General features: G+C 40.8%; 1 protein-coding gene across 3 annotated transcripts in view; it reads left to right on the top strand.

Annotated features, from left to right (window-relative positions):
• LOC106878041 (uncharacterized) overlaps positions 1-23,540 on the top strand; it is a 73,098-nt gene that overhangs the window by 36,840 nt on the left and 12,718 nt on the right. For all 3 annotated transcript variants that reach the window (XM_089341896.1, XM_089341897.1, XM_089341898.1), the window contains exons 2-13: positions 5,766-5,964; positions 8,400-8,468; positions 11,088-11,197; positions 13,681-13,814; positions 14,756-14,889; positions 17,528-17,623; positions 18,220-18,375; positions 18,909-19,042; positions 20,400-20,511; positions 21,215-21,325; positions 22,471-22,644; positions 23,438-23,540. The exon at positions 23,438-23,540 is cut by the window's right edge and continues 91 nt beyond it. In XM_089341896.1, the coding sequence (XP_089198022.1) occupies positions 5,851-5,964; positions 8,400-8,468; positions 11,088-11,197; positions 13,681-13,814; positions 14,756-14,889; positions 17,528-17,623; positions 18,220-18,375; positions 18,909-19,042; positions 20,400-20,511; positions 21,215-21,325; positions 22,471-22,644; positions 23,438-23,540 (1,447 nt within the window). In that variant the 5' untranslated portion in view covers positions 5,766-5,850. The remainder of the gene's footprint in view (positions 1-5,765; positions 5,965-8,399; positions 8,469-11,087; positions 11,198-13,680; positions 13,815-14,755; positions 14,890-17,527; positions 17,624-18,219; positions 18,376-18,908; positions 19,043-20,399; positions 20,512-21,214; positions 21,326-22,470; positions 22,645-23,437) is intronic.

Here is a 23,540-nt window from a genome sequence, read left to right as displayed (position 1 = left end):
CCTCTCTCTCTTTACATCTTCTCCCCTCTCTACATCTCCCTCTCTCTCTGCCCTAACATGCCACCCCAAACAGCACTATCTTTTTTACCCCATTGCACAGCTACCACCACCACACCACCTGTTTTACTTATCCCCCCCCCACACACACACACATCACACACATGCACTAAACGCCCCCTACACCCCTGGGCAAATCAGTGCACTTGAGCCCCTATAGTATTTATCTACTGAGAGCAAATCCACAGCATCCATAGATCACAATTGCAGACCCTAGACTCATGAAACCCCTGGCCAACTGTCCAGCGTACCCAATGCCTTAAGATGGCCTCAGGCTGACCAAAAAGCTTGGGTGGATTTGGTAGGACGGAAACTGAAAGAAGCTCGAGGTATAAAGATATACATATGTGTATGTCAGGGTGGTGCTCCAACATGGCCACAGTCAAATGACAAACAAATAGAATAAACAAATGTGTAGTGTGTGTGTGTGTTTGTCCCCCAACACCGCTTGACAACTGGTGTTGGTGTGTTTACGTCACTTGTAACGTAGCAGTACAACAAAAAAGAATGATAAAATGTGTGTTAGACTTTAAACAATTACTAGCGTGGTTGACTCGTTTGCACTGAATTTCTTCATGGCCTCAGTCAAATGATTGAAACAAAAGATGGACATGCACATATGCACATACATCCGTACGCACACATGCAGGCACATCTGCACACACACACACATGCAGGTACATCCGCATGCACACACACACGCAGGCACATACACACATACATGCAGGCACATCTGCACACACACACACACACACACACATGCAGGCACATCCACACACACACACATGTAGGCACCTCTGCACACGCACGCACACACATGCAGGCATATTCGCACATTCACACATACACACACTCACTCATGTACGTTTTTATACATACATACACACATGTAAGCAAGCAAACTTTACAGTGCCAGTTGTGACTTCCTACAGAAAACATTACCTTGTTCCCCTTCCTCCTCCCCTGCATAAACCATACACATACATACACACTCTACACACACACACACACACACACACACATCCTACAGTTAGGAACTTTGATGACAGCGCCATTGAGTACACATGACACATTGCCTACACACACCTCCCCGTACATACATTGTTGCTAGAAATTCTTGATGAAGTTGACAGAGGTGTTTCTAGTGCGTGCATGTGTGTGTGTGGTGGAGGTTAGTAGGTGCAGAACCCCCTCCCCCTGTGTGCTTTTCACTCCCGCCTACACACACACACACACACATTCCCTCTCTCTCTCTTTCATGCCTGTTTTCCCTCTAGTCTGTAATTCAGAGGGGACAGGTGGAAATAGCTTTCTTCCATTCATCTTCTCGTTAAGACTTAAGGTCCTGTGAACTACTTCATTATGCTATCTATCTACTTATTGATCTATCTATATATCTATTTCTATCTCTGTCTATCTATCTATCTATCTATCTACCTATCTATCTATCTGTCTGTCTGTCTGTCTCTTCATTCACTCTTTTACTCGTTTTAGTCATTAGAATGTGGACAAGCTGGGGCACCACTTGGAATTTTTGTTGAATGAATCAACACCAGGACTTTTTTTTTTATTTTTAAGCATGACATTTATTCCATCTGTCTTTTTTGCCAAACTTCTAAGCTATGAGGATGTAACCACACCAACACCGGTTGTCAGCCAGTGGTGGGACACACACACACACACACATACATACAACAGGCTTCTCTCAGTTACTGTCTACCGGATCCACATGAGGCTTTGGTTGGCCCACAGTTATAGTAGAAGAAACTTGCCCAAGGTGCCACGCAATGGGACTGAACCCAGAACAATGTGATCGGGAAGCAAACTTCTTACCAGACAGCCACATACATATATATATATATGTAGGGGGGCTCCGAAAGGGGTCTCATGGAGTAGCGTCTTTGCCTTCCTGAGCTAGTTTTCCATCACACTTCTTAAAAATCGTGGTAGAGGCCTTGGTCTTGGGACCACTCATGTCTAGAAGCTGAAGTTGGGGGTAAGCAAGGGCATGCTCCCCAGAGAAAATCCAACTCCTGAAAAGCCTCATGATAGCAAAGGAGAATGGACACCAGCCAACCCAAAGGTTGGGGTGGGCTGCACCTCCCTACCTCGGTTGCTATGGCATTGAGGTAGATCCAGGGGGACACACACATGCAGGCACATCCACACACAAGGGGACAAAACCCAGATTTAAAACACTGGATGGTGATGATGATATATATATGAGACACACACAGATGGTACCAGGTTCAGTCTCACTGTATGGCACCTTGGGTAAGTGTCTGCTACTCTAGTCCAGGCTGTCCAAAGCATTGCAAGTGGAATTTGGTTGAAGGAAACTGTAAGAAGCCTGTTGTGTGTTTGTATGTGTATATATATATATCTGTTTGTTACTCCTTATCTTCACATTGCATGATTGTTGCAAATGATTTGCTAAGGTTATCTCTAGAGATTTTCTGAAGAAATTATTAAAATGATGATTATTCTGTCGGTCACTTTTGGCCAAACTGCTAAGTTACAAGGACATAAAGAAACAAACACCAGTTGCCAAGTGGTGGAATGGAGACAGAGACACACACTTATGTGTGTGTGTGTGTGTGTGTATGTATATACATACACACACACACATGGTAGGCTCCTGTCAGTTTCCATCTACCAAAGTTTTGGTCAGCCTAAAGCTGTAGAAAAAAGCCACTTGCCCATGGTGCCACTCAGTGAGACTGAACCCAGAACCAAGTGGTTGAGAAGCAAACTTCTTACCCCGTACAGCCACATCTGTGCCTAATAAATTTTAAAAATATAAAATAATGAAGTAATATGCACTGTTCTGAGGGGAAATTTAACTGCTATTTCTAGCAGATCGACCAAATGCCTCTCTGCTCTCTCGTTAGATCAACATCGAGGTTTTGAGGTTAACCAGTTGACTTGTCGCAGTAGTTGTGTGCATTAGAGCAGAGACTGCAGTCTCCATGACACTAGCTGCACTTGTTGCGCATTAAATTTGATCGTTCAGCTTTCGTTGTTGTTGTTTAACCCTGGGGATAATCCTGATCGAGCAGACCTATAATTATTCCAAATGTGACCATCCTATCGATTTTAGGGAAGGTGATGTGTTTGGGGGGTATTACCTTTATGTACGGTCTTTCCTTTTTTTGAAGACAAGGGGTTATCTGGAGATTTGGCTGTTGTTTCTAGTGTGTCAAAATGGCCATTTGCAGCCCCTTGCCTTCATTGTTATTTGGAGATTTGGCTGTTATTTCTAGCAAGTTGAGTAGCCATCCAGAACCTACGCCCACCTTCATTATTTGTAGGATATATTGCTGTTATTTCTAGTGAGTGAAGTGGCTATCTACAGCACCTTCCCTTCATTGTTATATGAAGATTTGGCTGTTATGTCTAGTAAGCTGTGGTCATTTGGAGCTCCCCATTGATTCATTGTCATTTGTAGATTTGGCTGTTATTTCTAGCAGGTCGAGCAGCAGACCATTTCCCCTCCATCGATGGGTTGTGCTTGGCTGTTTGTTGTCATTGCTATCAAAGCTACTCTGACCCTTCCCCCACCCCCACCCGCTCTCTCTGCCTCTGCCACCTCAACTGGATGCTGAATATTCATTCAACTTGGCCTGTCTTGGATCTCTCTCTCTCTCTCCCTCTCTCTCATCTGTTTCCACACACATTCGCACATATCTCCAAATACACATACACAAAAATAACCATACAAACACACACACACACATATAGAGACATTCACACATATATACAGACATTCACACACACATATATATACATACACACATATACAGACCAACACACATACACACATAAGGATATACACACGCGCACATATGGACATACACACGCACACATACAGACATACACATGCACACAAACGGATATACACATGCACACATACGGGGACACACGCACACATAAAGACACACATAGGGACATACACGCACACATACAGACATACACACAACCATGCACACACAAATACAGGCATACACCCACATAGACACACACATGCATGTATATACACATACATACATACATAAACATGTATAGACACATACATACACAACACACACACACACACACACACACTCTCACACCCCACCCTGTATATGAGAAGCTCTTGTCAGTCCATTGTTTTGTCAGTGAAAGATGTGTGAGAGAGAGAGAGAGGGAAGAAGCAGGGGAGTGGAAATGATTGGTTTCATGCTGGAGAAGCTTTTTAGGCGAGAATAAATGGCTGCCGCATCATCATCATCATCATCATCATCATCGTCATCATCATCAGCAACACTGCAATGATCCACCATCTTCATTATCGCTATCACCACCACCACCACCATCACCACCATTAACATCACCACCACCTTTATCATAATCACCACCTCCATCACCACCACCTCCATCACCACCACCATTATCATCATCATCACCACACCACTATTATCATCCCTATCGCCACCACCATCACCCCCACCGCTCCTATTCTTAGTACCAATACAACCATCACATATGTTGTTGTTGACCAACCAGATGACCATGAAAATATTGACCTTTCCCATATTAAACTTATTACGTAGTTGTTTTGTTAGTTACCCTCGGTCAGCTCTGATCCAGTAGAATTATCATCAAAGACATTCCGACCATGACCATCCTGTCTTGTTTCAGCATTAGCATACTTAGGACTACATTCTCCAAAATGTTCTTTCTAAGGTGCTACAATGAGGTTCGAAGGAGATTTGGCTGCTATTTCTAGTAAGCAGAGTAACCACATAGAAGCTTCCTTCTTGGCTCATGGCTGTTGGTGAGGCAGTATGGCTGTATGGTTAAAATGTTTGCTTTTCAACCATGTGGTCTCGGGTTCAGTCCCACTTTAAGACACCTTGGGCAAGTGTCTTCTTTAGCCCTGGGCTGACCAAAATCTTGTGAGTGAATCTGGAAGAGGAAAACTGTGTGGAAGCACATGGTGTGTGTGTGTGTGTATTGAAAGAAGTGCTTGTGCATGTAATATGTATGGCTGTGTGGTAAGAAGTTTGCTTCACAACCATGTGATTCCAGGTTCAGTCCCATTGTGTGGCACCATGGGCAAGTGTCTTGTATTGTAGCCTTAGGCCAACCAAAGCCTGGTGAGTGGACTTGGCAGATGGAAACTGAATGAAGCCTCTGTCTGTCTGTGTATATACTCGCAGAAACCTAGGTAACCACATCGACCGGCCAGACAACTTCGGTATCTCTTGGAACTCTTCTGGACAGTCTCCTTATATATATATATGATATTTATTACGTGAATTACGATGGAAAAAATATGAGAAAGTTATGGAATATATTTTTGTGTGCAGGGGTTCCTTGAGACATGTAATTTATCTTAAGGGTTACGCAAGGGTAAAAAGGTTGAAAAACGCTGATCTTAAGCAAATTTTTTTCCAGAGGCCCATAAAATATAATTGTGGGTCCCCAATTTACTATTTTGTTGGATGGACCCTACCAAACTGTTATATGAACCCTGGTTGAGAACCCCTGGTCTATTTCATTCATTGGCCCCTGGAATTCACCTTTGCCTTTTACACTGGGTTGATTTTAATCACCTCACTCCCTCCCCTCAAAATTTCTTGCTTTGTGCCAAAATTAGAATTATTTTGATTATCGTTGTCATCGTCATCATCATCATTATTTCTCTTTACCGGTTCCATTTCTAGATAATATGGTGAAGAATGTCACAGTCTCACCAAGGTGGATCTCTACAATCGGACAACTTTGACCACCGACACACATGATTGCATAATGGCGTGTGCTCTATCTAGAGGAGACCATTCCGAAGAATCAACTCGCGTCAAATTATTCATTACAAGCTATGCTGAGGACTTCTTTTCAGAAAGAGAATTACTCCGGAAAGAGGCAAGTAGTATTAATATTTTTTTTTTTTTTTTTGTCTGTTTAGTAACTTTAAATTAATCCCTTTGTTACAATACTTCTTTTAAAATACAAAGGTTTTAATTTAGATCACTTTAACCCTTTTGTTACCATATTTCTGTTGAAATGGACGGCTTTTCTTTCAATAAATTTTAAAACAATATATTTAGTAAAATCAAGCAAAAGCGAAATCGCACCAGTACCAGTAAATCACTAAGAGCACCGTCTGAGTGTGATCGTGGCCAAAGCACCAGCTGTCTGGCTTTCGTGCCGGTGGCACATAAATAGCACCATTTGAGCATGCCAACCACTCTACTAATTGTGATGGGGCGATTTTTATGTGTATGTATCCTTTACCTGTTACTGGTTTCAGTCATTAGACTATGGCCATGCTGGGGCAACACCTTCAAGAATTCTTAGTCGAATGTATCGACCCCAGAACTCTTCTTTTTAAGCCTGATACTTATTAAATCGGTCGCTTTTGCTGCACTGCTAAGTTACAGGGACATAAACACACCAACACAGCTTGTCAAGTGGTGATAGGGGACAAATGCAGTCACAAAGATACACACACGCACAAATATATATATACAATGGGCTTCTTTCAGTTTCTGTCTACTAAATCCATTCACAAGGCCTTGGTCAGCCCGAGGCTATAGAAGAAGACACTTGCCCAAGGTGCCATGCAGTGGGACTAAACCCAGAATTGTGTAGTTGTTAAGCAAGCTACTTACCACAGAGCTACGCCTGCACCTGTGTGTTATGATAATAAAATGTATTCTGCCTGATCATAGAAAACATATCCTCTGCCTGACTAACCAAGAGGGGGGAAATAAAAAACAGAAAAGGCCATTTTCCACTCCTCCTTCATAGAATTTCTAATTATTGATAAGAATCTTTGTGTCTGCTTTTAAAACGAACTGATCCAACAAAAGAAAACACATTCCAAGCATTGAAGCATGAGAAAAAAAGACATTAGATATAATCTCTGTTTAAATGTATCTATGAAGACAACAACAATACTATATATACATGCATACATACACTGGGTGTGGTGAATCTATTGTCGTCTAAATTACGCAAAAATGAAAATAACATAAGACATTTCATTTTAACAGCACCAGCATGACCACAGCCACTTGGCTGAAACACATAAATAAATAAATAAATAAATATTTACCAAAATTACATTTAAAATATCTTGAATACTAAAGAGTAAATTTATTCAATAAAATCTCCATTGGCTTCAACCACAGTCTCCAGACGACTTCGGAATCTCCTGTAACTCTTCTGGATGGCTTCCTTGTTTAATTTGGTGAATGCTGCCATAATCCTTGCCTTCAGTTCATCTTTGGTGTGACAAGGAATTTTTCTTGTCTCTCACTCAACTGCACCCCACACATAATTATCAAGGTGGAAGGTGCACTCTGAAGAGCGAGGTGACCAGATGTTGGGGATGATCTGGTCCCAGAAATTGTTTGACAGCCATGACTGGGTTCTCTTGCTTGTGTGGCAAGGTGCAGAGTCCTATTGCCAGACATAGGGTTTTCCAGCAGCCACCCTCCTCCAGGCACTTGATGTAGGCCTTCATGTTGAGTCTGAGGCCATGTAGGAAGATGAATGGAGGCATAACATCAGCATCACTACTGATTACTCCAAACACCATGATGATGACTGAATATTTGATTTTTATCACCCTTTATACATATTTTGGGGACACAGCAAGCCAATGGCTATTCTGTGTGTTCACCAACTGTTCTGCCAAGCAGTACAGCAGGTTGTTTCCAAATTTCTAGCAGAGTGAATTTTGTTACAGTACTGTTTTTCTGACAGACAGTGCCCAACTGACCCTACAATACTGTGTAGTCAACAAAATCAAAAACAAACACTGCGCATGCACGAAATTAAAAATATAAAATGGCGACAATTTATCTATCACACCATATGTGTGTATATATATATATATATATATATATATATGGTGGTTATCTAGTCTTTATGCAGAGTTTCACCACTTCCTGTACCTACACCTTAGAACCATCATGGTATCTGATGTGGCTTTTGAACCAATGTTTTGAAAAGACACCCACATAGATTGCATATCTGATTTGGGCCACCAAGAGCTGCAGATAAGTTCTGATCTTTGTGGATCTTAAAATGCCTTTTGAGGCCTCTCCGTTAGATTTGCACACCTTCTGGCATACATTGCATTGAAAGGTGTGCAGAGACATACAGGCCGCCTTGATATATATATATATATATATATATTTTCTGCCTATGTATATCTAGGAAGGCAGCCACCTCTCTCTTAATCTCACCGACATTGTTATAACCTATTTCAACCATGACAACCCCTCTTTCATTCACCCACCTCTCTGATCTCAGCCATTCTTATTACACTCTCTTCTCTTATCTTTTAGATTCAGCCAGAACTGGAGACATGGTCAAATATTAATAATATAAAACTTGAGGTTTATCATATCAAATGGGTGAGTATTGTTGTTGGTTTGTTTTTATTTTTCGTTTTTTAATTTCTTTTTGTGTTTACTACTCCCCTCCTCCCTCAGTCCTTGTTTGGTTGTTCACCATTGTGTTCACTACTATCAGTCTGTGGTGAGTGTTGCGTTCACTGCTAGACATGTGGTGAATTAGCAGTCATTAGTGCTGAAGACAAAATGTGTTGCAGTATTTTTGTTCCAGATCTGTGCTGTTTGAGTTCAAATCCAGCTCAACTTAACTTTGCCCCCTTTGTCTTTTTCTGATTGGTTAAAATAAAGGACCAATCATAGGTGCGGGCATGGCTGTGTGGTTAAGAAGCTTTCTTTGCAACTATGTGGCCTTGGGTCCAGTCCCACTGCATGGCGTGGCTCAAATTTCTTTTGTATTTTTCTGGGGTTAGGGAGGGGGACAAAAAAGTATGTCCCAGCTGACTGTTAGGGGTCTGATGTGTATTTCATCCCAAAATATTTATAACCTTGTGCCTGTTGCAGAAGTCATCATAATCTTTATCATTCTCATCACCATCATCATCATCACCGTCATCGCCGTCGTCATCTCCCGTCCTCACTGTCATCATTGTTTATTATTAAATGTTATATTTCCTTCATAGCTATTTTCCTTCCTCCCACCCATCCCCACACTCTCTCTCTCACCACACCCTCTTCAGCATGTTCCCTCAGCAACACCCCCCCATTCTTCCCCCCAATAACAGACATATTTCACTAATATCCTGTCAATGACTCAATTCACCCTGTTTAAAGAGGGTGGAGGGGAAGGGCAAAAGCAAGGTGTGGAGGGGTTAACTGGATTTCTATAGGAACCTCTCCCCCCCCCCCCACTGCTTTCACAATTGCATCATAAAGAGAGAAGGGGGTCTTGGAGGAATTAGAAGAGGGGGGCATTAAGACATGATGGTGGTGAGGATGAGGGGTGGGGTCGAATGTGTGGATGGTATGCCAGGGCTCCCTACCCTTCCCCACCACCACCACCACCATTTTGTGAGTGTGGGTGGTGAGGGAGCAGCTTCTCATAACCAAACCTTCTGCTTGGTGTTGTTAAAATGCCTGACATCTTGAAGTAATCCAATGTTGGATCACATCACTGTTGATCATGATGGTGGTGGTGGTGGTGGGGATGATGGTAGTGGTGGTGGTGGTGGTGGTGGGCATGAAGATAGTGGTGATGGTGGTGGGCATGAAGATAGTGGTGGTGGTAGTGGTGGTGGGGATGATGGTAGTGGTGATGGTGGTGGTGGGGATGATGATAGTGGTGGGGATGATGGTAGTGGTAGTGGTGGTGGTGGTAATCAGGTTAATGGTGGTGGTGTTGGTGGTGGTTGTTGTTATGATGGTGGCAGCGGTGGGAGGTCATAAAGTTGATAGTGATGATCACAGTGATGGTTATGATGATGGCATATCTTCGTGATGATGATGATGATGGCAGTCATTCTTCCAGTTTCTGTTTTACTTGTTGATAACTTGAGGCTATTGTCTACAATGATAAAACCACCCCTACTACTATTATTACTACTACCACTACTACTATCATATTACTACTGCTACTACAATTACCATTATTTCTATGACTACTACTACTACTATACCATTATCATGTTATTATTATCATTAGTACTACTACTCCTATTATCATCATCATCATTATTATTATTATTATTATTATTATTATCATTATTATTATTATAACATCTGCTACTTTCAACATGTCAGACATTCTGTGAACAGTTTTTTCTTCCTCCCCAAAGAATGTAAAACCTCCCCACTCCCCCATTTTCAAGTTTGTTCTTGCTGCTGTCATTGCAATGTAATTGCATCTTTGTGCAGTTATTGGTTAGCTGGTTTGTTTTGCAACTTACATGGTTTCAGGTTCAATTCCTGCTGTGTGGCATCAGTGTAAGCAGATTCTGCTGCGGCCTCAGACTGACCAGTGCCACCACACGAAGGAAACTTGGTTGGCAGATATTGTATGGCAGCTTGGCTCTGAGTTTGCCTCTCTCTCTCTCACACACACACATAGTTCAGATCCACCTCCCAAATCCACTGACAAGGCTTTGGTCAGCCCATGGCTCTAGGAGAAGTGTTTGTTTCTCCATTCTCCACATAATTATAATTATAAATTGCAGTTTAAACAATAAATTACCTGCCTCTGGATTCCTTCTAACGAAGACGGTACCCACACAAGTAATTTCCAGGAGTGCCTTCGGATTTAACTATCCCCTGGTTGCTTAGATACTTCAGACTACCCCTGAAATATTGAAGTAATCCTATCATTTACCTATAGGAGAAGACATTTACTTAAGGTGCCACACAGTGGGACTGAACCCAGAACCATGTAGTTGGAAAGCATACTTGACCATACAGCTACTCCTGGGGTGGGTCAGAATTCCTGCTACACTCTCTAAGATCTCCTTTGGTCGAGACTGACCAAATATATGTACCTGGAAATAAATTCTTTCCCCAGGGTACAGCTCTGGATGGGCTAAATTGTTTGTTTTTTTTTTAGTAGTTTATTGTATTTATTGTATTGTTTTAATTTGTAGTAATTGTTTTAATGAACTAATTGTATCATTTCTAATCCACTCCCTCCAACAGGGTAGCAAACATGCTGAAAGGCGGGATTTTACCGACTTAAAGTCTATGCAATCTAAAATCGAGGATTGTTATTACAATAATGTTATGCCAATATTTCTCAACTTCACCAGGTAAGTCCTTTCTCTATGGCATCGTTAAGGTGTATGCAACATGGTTTGGATGTACAGTAATCCCTTGACTATCGCAGGTGTTACATTCCAAAGCCCCCAAGCAAGAGGTGAATATCCACAAAGTAGAAACAATACTGTGCTCCTTACTCTTTTACTCCTTTACTTGTTTCAGTCTTTTGACTGCGGCCATGCTGGGGCACCGCCTTTTAGTCGAGCAAATTGACCCCAGGACTTATTCTTTGTAAGCCTAGTACTTATTCCATCGGTCTCTTTTTGCCGAACCGCTACGTTACGGGGGACGTAAACACACCACCATCGGTTGTCAAGTGAAGCTGGGGGGACAAACACACACACACAAACATATACACACACACATATATATATATATATATATATATATATATATATATATATATATATATATGTATATATACGATGGGCTTCTTTCAGTTTCCGTCTACCAAATCTACTCACAAGGCTTTGGTCGGCCTGAGGCTATAGTAGAAGACACTTGCCCAAGGTGCCACACAGTGGGACTGAACCCGGAACCATCTGGTTGGGAAGCAAGATGCTTACCCCACAGCTATGCTTACGCCACATTGATGACACTACACTGAAAGTCTTCCCAATTAAGCACGAGTTCTCTGGCTGCCTTGCCACCCTTGCCCATCCATTGCAATTCTTTTTTTTTTGCCTGCCTCTTTAACTACAACCTCTTACTCTTCCTTCCATGATAATGTTTCCCATTATTATGCTAATTAAAAGACAGAAAATAATTAACAGGAAACACACTCTGAGAAATTCTGAGATAATTAGCAAGTAATGTAGAATCATTGTTTATTCTTGACGCCAGCTGTAAACTAATGCCAAGCAATGAGGGGCTAGCACAGCAATTTAACCATTTTAATTGGTTCCGATTGTTAACCAGACTTAAATGCAGAATGTCTAACTTCAGCAGTTTGTTAAACCATTTAACAAGATATGAGGAATACAAGACTTGTTACTGCAATATATGGTCTCACAAACTAATGAAGGAGACTCCCTATGGTCTTTGAAACTGATCAATTAACAACCAAATCTGCTTGAAATCACTAATTTAAAAGACTAAACTAATTTTATTCTATCATGAATTTTTACTTTTTAGTATTTAAACCATCCTCATCTGGCCTAAATATTCTAACTGTTTTATGTTCAAACTGGCCAGATCCAGCCTCTCACACCTACCCTACAATGTCATTCTAAAACTAAACAATCTGGTGCATTTCTGGCCTTTTTAGAGATACCGAAGAGAGCCAAAAGCTGTAACTTTATCTTATCAGTTTGTGAAGGCATAATTCCTGAACCGGGCTCTGTGTTGCGTTCTTGAGCAAGACACTCTATTTCATGTTGCTCCAGTTCACTCAGCTGTAGAAATGAGTTGCGATGTCACAGGTGCCAAGCTCTATCAGCCCCTTTGCCTTTCCCTTGGATAACATCAGTGGCGTGAAGAAGGGAGGCTGGTATGCATGGGTGACTGCTGGTCTTCCTTAAACAACCTTGCTTGGACTTGTGCTTCAGCAGGGAACATTCTAGGTGCAATCTGCTGACCATTTATGACCGAAGGGGGTCTTCTTTGCACTTTTCAGTGACATACTTTTATCTATATGTCTTTATGTGTGTGCATGTATATGTATGCATTTGTGTGTGTGTTTGTACATATATTTGTATGTGTGTATAAAGGAGGGCTCTAGAAATAATTTTTATCATATGGTTGTAGGCTTGCAAGCAATTAATCTAGTATGCTTCACTGGATGTGCAATGTCGGTGTGCATGTACATCAGAGTGTAAGCGTCTTGAGAGAAAAGTTGGGCATAAAAGACATCAGATGCAGTGTGCGAGAGACAACTGTGTTGGTATGGTTATGAGATGCATGTGGATGAGGACAGTTGTGTAAAGAAGTGCCAATCTCTGTGGAGGGATCCTCTGGAAGGAGTAGACCCAAGAAGTCATCGGACGAGGTGATGAAGCATGATCTTTGAACGTTGGGCCTCACAGAGGCAATGACAAGTGACTGAGACCTTTGGCGATATGCCATGCCTAAGAAGACCTGTTACGCCAAGTGAAATCATAGCCGTGGCCGATGCCATTGTCCTATAACTGGCACGTAAAAAACACCCACTACACTCTTGGAGTGGTTGGTGTTAGGAAGAGCATCCAGCTGTAGAAACCATACCAAATCAGATTGCAGCCTGGTGTAGCTCTCCAGCTTACCAGTTTCAGTCAAACTGTCCAACCCATGCCTGTATGGAAAGCAGATGTTAAATGATGATTATTTTTTTTTTTGTAAGATAACACATTATATAGAATATGTCCGTGTGTGAATGCGTGTATGTTTCTCAATTTCTTTCTTGCCTCTTTCTCTCTCTCTCCCTTTTCTTTCCTCTTTTTCTTCCTTTTTCCATCTCTTTCTGATCCTCTGTCATCTTTTCCTTTCTTACCCGCAGTGAAACCCTTGGCTGGGTACCCACCTGGGGAGATTACCATCACCAGTTTATAGAATCCTACCTCAAGAGTTACGGACTGACATCTTTAGACCTGGAAGTCATGTATGGAGCATACCGAGAAGACAATCTTAACTGTAAGTTGCACCTCTTCACTCAATTCTCCCCCCCTCTCTCTCATATACAGTAATCCCTCAATTATCACGGATGTTATGTTCCAATAACAGTACTGTACTGTATATTTCTTTTTTATTATTTTTATAATTTGTATATATTTATTTCATTATAAATTCAAAACAACACCACACACTCACCTCCTTGTTTCATTTTCCATTCAGTATGTGCGATTCTTCATTTACTCATCTAAGATACATTACGTATTTTCTTTTAATATATTTTAATTAATGTGTTATACAGTGCGGTACAGTACTTTATTTATAATCTAAAAAAATATAAATACTCATCAGATGCAATATAAATTTACGCATATTAGCCAGAAAAATCTACAATGTGGTGAGGGTGCGATAGGTGAATCAAAGAAGATATACATAGGAAGCACGACTGATTTTAAGGGGTCACACAAATTTATTAATCAAGAAACTAAAATCCAACCGCACTAGCTACTTACATTAATAAATTAAAAATATGCAATAAAGAATTCAGTCTGGATTGGTCTATTATAACAAAAACCACACCACACAATACACACACTAGAAATTAGTAAATTATGTGCAAAAGAATCAATCAATATAACCCGCACTGATAAAATAAATTTTACTTCATAAGATTTCGTCATAATTCTTTGTAGACATAAATATTTATCAATATTTAAATTTTTTCCCAAAAATAATTAGTTTATATGATTTGAACCTATTTACTCCTTGTGCGTTTGGATTCATCTTAAAATACTATTATCAATAGTTTTATAATCTGTTTAAACATGTAAACTGAGGCTCTTATTATATACCGTTTGCCTGAACAGTATGTTCTTTCGATACAGCATTCAAACAGCAACAAAATACAGGTCCTTGGTTATATTTAACCTCATGCTATTTCGCCTGTCTTTTTTCTCTTCCAGCTTTGTTCCTTTACCGTTCTGATAGCTTCTTGGAATCTTTACCTCAAGAAGAAAAATGTGCATTTCCTCAGAAAATGGGCAAATCTGATGCTCTGGTATCGGAAACGTGTAACAAAATCAATCAAAGATTTCCTGTAAGTACTCTCATTTTTATGCTGTGCTATGTGTGTAGGTGCATGGCTCAGTGGTTAGAGAGTCAGGCTCACAATTGTGAGGTAGTGAGTTCGATTCCAAGACTGGACTGTGTGTTGTGTTCTTGAGCAAGACACTTTATTTTCATGTTGTTCCAGCTGCGATGTTATTGATGTCAAGCTGTATCAGCCCCTTTACCTTTCCCTTGGATATCATCGGTAGATAGCAGCTGGAGATATGATAGTTTGACCAAAAGAACCAGCTGTTGCAAGCAAAATTAAATATTGAAAAAAACACATTTGGCCAAATTTGAACATACAACAGTTTCACATAATTGCAATGATATGTATTAAATGTATGTATGCACGCATGCCTGTATGTATGTGTTTATGTGTATTATATGTGTGTGTGTTTGCTTATTCAGTGATGGCAATGCTGTCACTCACTAATCCATTAATAAATATGAATGAGAGCTACACATCTCTGAAGATTTGACAGCGCAGTGTGATTGTGATTATATAATTAATTCTTTGTTAATGAAATACCCATAAGATATTCTCTCTAAATATTTATATACATTCTCTCTTGTTTTTGTTTTCTATTTGTACTCTGTGGATTCCATCCAAAAGATACTTGGATTATAATAATACAAGTCCTCCTCATGGGCTTTCTCCAATTATATTTGAATACATTTACGGGTCTAAACATTGATTATTGGTTCAGCAATTTAAATTTTAAATTGCATCATTTGTGTGTCTGTTGCTCACTCTGGTCGGTCAGTCGGCCAATTTTCCTTTCAAAAGTAATGCCAGTTGTTTTATTGACAACAACCATAAGTTAAGGGTTATTTGTTTATGGCCACTTTAACGTGGCTGTCCTCTAAGACAGGGGTTTTCAAACCTTTTTGACTTGCGGACCCCTTTATATTTCAGGCTTTACCTTATATCTTAATTCTGTTCTAATGATTTCTCGTGAGAGTCGTAGGAATTTATACCCTCACACACACACACACACACACACGCATACGTTGTTGTATAACTGCAGGGTGGTCCTTATCGAGAAAACCTGAGATCAAAGACATTTCACCTGTGATCATCGCGCCGCATCTTTCTTTTTAAGGCATAATGTACTCTAGACCAGGGGTTTTCAAACTTTTTGACACGCGGACCCCTTTATATTTCAGGCTTTACCTTAGGGACCCCCTTATAAACGCTTATGAAATTTATACATAAATATTTGCTTAAAATAACATATATTTTTACATTTATTTATTTAACAGTATTTAACAAAATAGGTTTATTGTCAATTAAAAGATTTTGATTAAAAAACATAAAATCAAATTGCCCATAAAAAGTATTTGCTGTCCACGGACCCCCTGTCTTCTTCTTGCAGACCCCCTGTGGTCTGCGGACCACAGTTTGAAAACCCTTACTCTAAGAGATAACAATACTGTCATTTAACCTCAGGAAAACATCTCCTCCAGCTGATTTATTCAGAGTGCTTCTCATACCTGATATTTATTGTAAGCGGGAGATAAGGGACTAGTTTCCTAGTTACAAAATCAGTGATTGTATGACACTGTGTTTCCTATATATTGCAAGTGGGGTCAAACTGCTGCCATGCCTAGCAACGAATTCCCACCAGAGAGAAGGTCCAAAACAGATCAAAACCATGTAGTCTGGTGATCTTGAAACCAGGGTGGCAGGAGTTATCTCCTGCTTGCAATAAATATTGAGTGCAAGAAGCACACTGAATCAACCAGTTGCAAGAGATGTATTCCCGGGGTTAAATGGCAATAATATTGTCTCTTAGAGGAAAGCCACATTAAAGTGGTCGTGCACAATACTTTTTCGTTCATATATTATTTCAATCTCAAGCAGATTTTCTAATGGAGTAGTTTCCTAATCATAATTTAGTTTAACATTAAACCAAAGTGGAAAAATAAGGGGAAAAGAAGTTGATGCTTTAAAATCAACAAAAGTTTATATCGGACATGACTGTCCGATTGAGAACAACAAGAAAAGTTTCTTTACATAGCAGAATTTTTTGATAGAGAACAAGAATTAAGTTTAAATCATTATGTAGATATGTGTGTGTGTGTATTTATCTGTGCTTTCATAATGTGAATATGTTCCTGTGTTCTTTATAAGAGACTTTGCAAACAGACTTTGCCAATGCTGGTGCCACATAAAAAGCATGCAGTCCACTCTGTAAAGTGGTTGGCATTAGGACAGGCATCCAGCTGTGAAAACCATGCCAAAACAGACAGTGGAGCTTGGCACAGTCTTGTGGCATGCCAGCTCCTGTCAAACCATCCAACCCATGCTAGAATGGAAAAAGAATCGTTCTGTTTTTTTTTTTTATATAATTCAGGCAAAAATAAGGCAGCATCGTTAGCGGCATTTTGTCCATCTTTGCATTCCGAGTTCAAATTCTGCCAAGGTCAGTTTTGCCTTTTATCCTTCCAGGGTCAATAAAATACATACCAGTTGAACACTGGGGTCAATGTAATCGACTTAAACCCTCCCTCGAAATTGCTGGCCTTGTGCCAAAAATCCGAAGCCCCTATTTCAGGCCAAAATGTGTGTAAATTGATTGTCTGTGAACTTCTAGAATTTTCTTGTTTCTTCTCTTTTGCAGCCAGACAGAATTATCAAATATAAACCAGTCTATAAAGGCCTGACCGGGAAGAGAAAAAGACCCAAACTACAGTTTAATGATTGTCTGAAGGAAATGGTAAGTTGGGAATGACGGTGATGATGATGATGTCGTCACCACCACCACAACCATCATTGCCATCATCATTATCACATTAATCATCGCAATCATCCCATTAGTCATCATGGCTACCATCATCACAGTAATTATTAAATCACCATCATCATCATCACCACCACCATAATAATAATAATCCTTACCATTACCTTTGTCACCATCATCACCACCACCACCACTACCATCATCACTATCATTGTCGCCACCACCATCACATTCGCCATCATCCTCGTTATCTTCATCATCATCACCACCATCAGCCATAGTCCTGGTTTACCAAGTTAATGTCGTAAGAAGCCAACAAATAAAACATATTTGTGTCTGTTTGGAACAAAATTTTACACTAACACCTCACTAATTTTGGTTTGTAATATCCATAATATAATTCTATTTTAAAATATAAAATTACACTTGACCGGTTTCACATTAGATTTTCAAACGTATATACTGTACGAAGCTGTGTCAGAAATTGTGTCTGTTTTGGCCATTATTGTATTTTTTTATGCTTTCCTTCTCCTCTGCCACCATTTCTACCATCGTAATCATTCGTCTTTCAGATCTGCGAGTTTGTGAAGATGAGAATCCTCCATGACTACCTCGGCCACCCGTGTCACCGAGGTATGTACTACGACCACATGGCACGACAACTTCACGAGAGTTTCATGCTGAAGAAGAGCGAACGGGTAATGGGACGTGAGAAAATAATTAACGAGGTAAGGCAAATTAACAACAATTTTGTTATGCATGCATATGAGCGATTGAAAGAGAGGACTGGATCAATGTGAAATGAAGTGTTTTGCTCAAGAACACAACATGCAGCCCTGTCTGGGAATCAAACCCATGAACTAGTGATCATGAGTGCAACAGCATAACCACTAGGCCATGTACCTTCACACACACACACACACACACACACATATATATATATATATATGAAAGAAGGTTATTTGGTCATAGAGAATCTACCTCAATAAATTCTGTGCAACCCATGCTGGCATAGAAAAGAGGACATTAAATAATGATTAGACATATATGTGGAAGGAGATAGCAAGACTAGGTTTACTTAAGGGGGCTTCCCATAGGGGCCAATTTCTATTTTCTGACATTTTTCCAAAATGGCCAAGTCTCAGGGTTTCCTAAATTTAAACATCCAACCTGTAATTAAGAAAAACAAAATAAAAAGAATTGTTGCTCATTAAAAATTAATTTTATATTTTTCTATGTTTGTTTATTTGTATCCAACCAGATTGAAGAATACATTGTCCAAGAGAAAAGAGACGTACCTCTTATTTTGGTGGGTGGAGCTGGTTCAGGCAAGTCTTCAGTTCTGTGCAAGGCTGCAGCTCTTATTTCTAAAAAGGCTAGTGAGGATCTGAAAAGGTAAGCACCCACCCCTTACATCACCTCTCACTTCCTCCCTGTCCCTCACCCTAGCTCCATCTTTCAAACATACCCTAACTCCTTTCAGTGAAATTATTCAGAAAAGCCCTTGGAATTTTGTCTAAAAGAGCCAAGCTCTTTCATGCTCTGGTTTCGTACCATTTATATTCACAGGCTTGGCTGTGTGATTTAGAAGCTTGCTTCCCTCTGTAGTTGGAATATTCAATGTGAAATGTATTTGGTGAATACTGGTGATCTTGTCAGTGCTGGTGCCACATAAGAAGCACTGGTGATGGTGCCACATAAAAAGCACTGGTGATGGTGCCATGTATAAAAGCAATGGTGATGGTGCCAGGTAAAAAGCACTGGTGATGGTGCCATGTATAAAAGCAATGGTGATGGTGCCACATAAAAAGCACTGGTGATGGTGCCATGTATAAAAGCAATGGTGATGGTGCCACGTAAAAAGCACTGGTGATGGTGCCATGTATAAAAGCAATGGTGATGGTGCCACGTAAAAAGCACTGGTGATGGTGCCATGTATAAAAGCAATGGTGATGGTGCCACGTAAAAAGCACTGGTGATGGTGCCATGTATAAAAGCAATGGTGATGGTGCCACGTAAAAAGCACTGGTGATGGTGCCATGTATAAAAGCAATGGTGATGGTGCCACGTAAAAAGCACCTAGTATATTCTATAAAGTTGTTGGTATTAGGAAAGGCATCCAGCCATATAAATTATGCCATAGCAGACAATGGAACTTGGTGCAGCTCCTGTTAAACCCTCTGACACATGTCAGCAGCATGGGAAATGGACAGTAAATGATGATGATGATTGCCTTTCAACACCTGGTTTCAAACCCCCCACCCCACCCCCACCCCACCCCACACACACCTCAATGGATATATATATATTTATATATATATATATATATATATATATATATATATATATATGTATAGTGCATGTGTTTATTTGGCAAGAGATTTTTTTTAAATGACCATCTCGAAATATAACAAAATCTGTTGTAATACACAATTTCACAACAAGAATCTCACAAAACAAATTCATAAAAAAAAAAAAAATAGTTCACTAATAAATTCAGCCCCCTTAATACTCAAAATCATTTCAGGTGTTTAGAGACCCTACCTTGAAAAGCCAAGGCATCCCACCACCCCAGCAAAGGTTGAATATTGACCATTTTATTTTACCAACTGCTGCTCTAAGTTTTTAAGACAATAAAATCTTATGTCTGACATGTTGCTGTTTATTAGGGTTTTTTTCATCATTTTTTTGTTTTTTATTAAAGTATTTGAGTTTTTTTTTTTGTTCAATCTTCCCCTCTCCTCTTCATCAGTGCAAGTGGAAAGTCTTGGCATGTCTTTTACCATTTTGTTGGCGCCGTACCAGGTTCTACAACCGTTGAGGTCATGCTCAAAAGACTACTTCGAGAAATGGACAGAATTAATGTAAGTTAACAACCAGTTCTCCCTTGTTTTATTCGTGTGTGTGCTTATAGACATAGGTGTGGCAGTGTGGTTAGAAGCTTGCTTCCCAACCACATGGTTCCAGGTTCAGTCCCACTGTGGCACCTTGGACAAATGTCTTCTACTAGAGCCATGAGCTGACCAAAGCCTTCTAAGTGGATTTGGTAGACAGAAACTGAAAGAAGCCTGTTGTGTGTATGTATGTATATGTGTGTGTGTCCTAAACAAAATGGCATTAATTTTTGACTCACCCCCATATATATATAGAGAGAGACTCTATATGAGCCTCACAAGTTATCCACAAAGCTTTGGGCTTTGTGGGTGCAAAATCTTGGGTAACTCTATATAAAATTTTCTTGTAATAATCACTGCTCTATTTAGCCATCCGGTTGCACCAGTCCTCAGTCAAATCATCCAACCCATGCTAGCATGGAAAGCGGACGTTAAACGATGATGATGATGCTTCTTTCTGATATATGTTTTTTTTTAACTATATATATATATATATATATATATATAGTGATGTGATGTCCTCTCATATCATCTTCATCACCCCCTGCCATTCCTTGCCTTTCTTATAATTCTTGATCATTCCTGTCTATTAAGCTTCCTTCCTCCCTTCCAAACATGACAATCCGGTACATAACTTGTCTGCAATATCACTTTGTCTTTTTTTTTTTACCAGGACTCCAATATGCCGCCCAAAGATCTTGACGCCACAGCCCAGATGTGTTGCAGTATGTTGTCCAACCCAAACACACGTCCTCTCATTATGTTTGTCGATGCCCTCAACCAGGTAAATATCATAAAGGAACACGTCTTTTTAGATAAAGACTCCCCAACACCCTTTATCGGTCATGTCAACAAAACCTAGTTCAGTCATTGGTGAATAAGCATGTGCAGGTGCCATGTAATAAGCACCTGTGCCAGGTGGCACGTAAAAGCACCTGTGTTGGTGCCAGGTGATAAGCACCCATACAGATGTCACACTGAAAAGCACCCATGCCACCTAAAAATCACTCAGTACACCCTGTAAAAGTGGTTGGTGCTAGGAAGGGCATCCAGCTGTAGAAGCCATGATTAGAACCTGCTGCAGCTCTCCGCCTGGCCTGCTCCTGTCTAACTGTCCAACCCATGCCAGCTTGGAAAGCAGATATTAAATGATGATGGGAATGAAAGGATGGGAGGCAAAATGGACCCCTGGCTTGATTTCAATTCAGAACGCAAACAGCCGGAACAAATATTGGTAAAGACATTTTGTTTGATGTTCTGACAAATCTTTTAATGAACCACTTTGGATTTGGAACTTTATTTTATCAACCAGGAACAGATGAAATCTTGGCAAGGTTTCCTACTCCTGCCTGCTCATGGTGCTCCTTTTACCCAGTCACGGTCCTCTTCCCACCCAGTCGTGCTCCTCCTCCCGTCCAGTCGCATTCTCCTCCTCCCATCCAGTCGCATTCTCCTCCTCCCATCCAGTCGCACTCTCCTCCTCCCACCCGGTCGCGCTCCCCTCCTCCCACTCAGTCTTGCTCCTCCTCCTGCCCGGTCGCGCTCCTCCTCCCCGGTCGCGCTCCTCCTCCTCCCCGGTCGCGCTCCTCCTCCTCCCGTCCGGTCACACTCTCCTCCCACCTAGTCGCACTCTCCTCCTCTCACCTGGTCGCGCTAACCTCCTCCCACCAGCTCGCACTTCTCCTCCTCCTCCCACCTGGTCGCACTCCTCCACTACTAATCCATGATGCTCTTCCTCCCCAGTCGTGGTGCTCCACCTACCTAATCCTGGTAACTCCGCCCACCTTGTGGTTTCCACTGCCTTCCATTAAAACCTACCACCATACAAAATTTTTTAAAAAACCCCATGCCTCCATCATTTCACTCAAACCCACATTAACCAACGCATAATCTCCAACATTCTTTTTCCCTTCTTATTTCTCGTTGTAGTTTGTTGATGACCAGGCTGCTCGGGTACTGAGTTGGTTGCCACGGAAACTAGCACCACAAGTTCGAATAATTTTCTCATCCATAGGCAAATCCCAGCAACACCTAACTTTGGTCAATCGTGAGACGAAACCGATTGAAATACACATAACTCCACTGGACGTGGAGTCGCGTAAGGTACCGTGGCTCCTCTTACTATTTTTGCAACCACCACCACCACCACTCCTACTACTATTTCTATGACCTCTACTACTACTACTACTACTATGCTATTACTGCTGATAATAATAAGGATGTTAATCCCATTTTGTAACTCATGACTATGTTGAGACAGTTAACCCTACCTTGTGACACCCCCTGCCTCCAAACACTATGTTGAGGCAGTTGACCTTAATTTATGACTATGTTGAGACGGTGAACCATAATTTGTGATACTATGTTGAGGCAGTTAACCCTTCCTCGTGACACAGAGGCGGTCCTACATCCAGACACTGTTGAGACCGTTACACTTCCTCCAAATTCTATGCTGAGGCAGTTAACCTTCATGACTTTGTTGAGGCAGTGAACCATACCATGTGACACTATGTTGAAGCAATTAACCCTACTCCCAGACACTCTTGAGGCAGTTAACCCTACGTCATGACACTGTTGAAGCAGTTAATCCTACATTGTGACACTATGTTGAGGCAGTTAATCCTACTTGGTGACTCTTTTGAGACAGAGAACCATACCTTGTAACACTGTGTTGAGGCAATTAACCCTACCTCGAGACACTGTTGAGACAGTTAACCCTACCACATGTAACTATGTTGGGGCAGTTAATCGTCCTTCCAGACACTATGTTGAGGCAGTTAACCTTGCTTCATGCCATTATGTTGAGACAGTTAACTCCCCACAACACAAAGCTACATTGAAGCTGTAAAACTGACCCCTTTTTTTATGTTTCCCCTCTCTCTCCCCACCCACACAGGATATGGCTCGGGATTTGTTGCAGTCCGATGTAGGGAACGAAATTTGTTTATCTGATGACCAGTTAAATGATCTGATGACCAAAGAATCGTCCGAAAACCCTC

Source organism: Octopus bimaculoides, chromosome 25, assembly GCF_046866305.1.
Source record: "Octopus bimaculoides isolate indiv1 chromosome 25, ASM4686630v1, whole genome shotgun sequence".
In the NCBI taxonomy this organism is placed as follows: Eukaryota; Metazoa; Mollusca; class Cephalopoda; order Octopoda; family Octopodidae; genus Octopus; species Octopus bimaculoides.
Note: the sequence above shows the minus strand (reverse complement) of the source record. Positions and strands in the feature narration are given on the sequence as shown.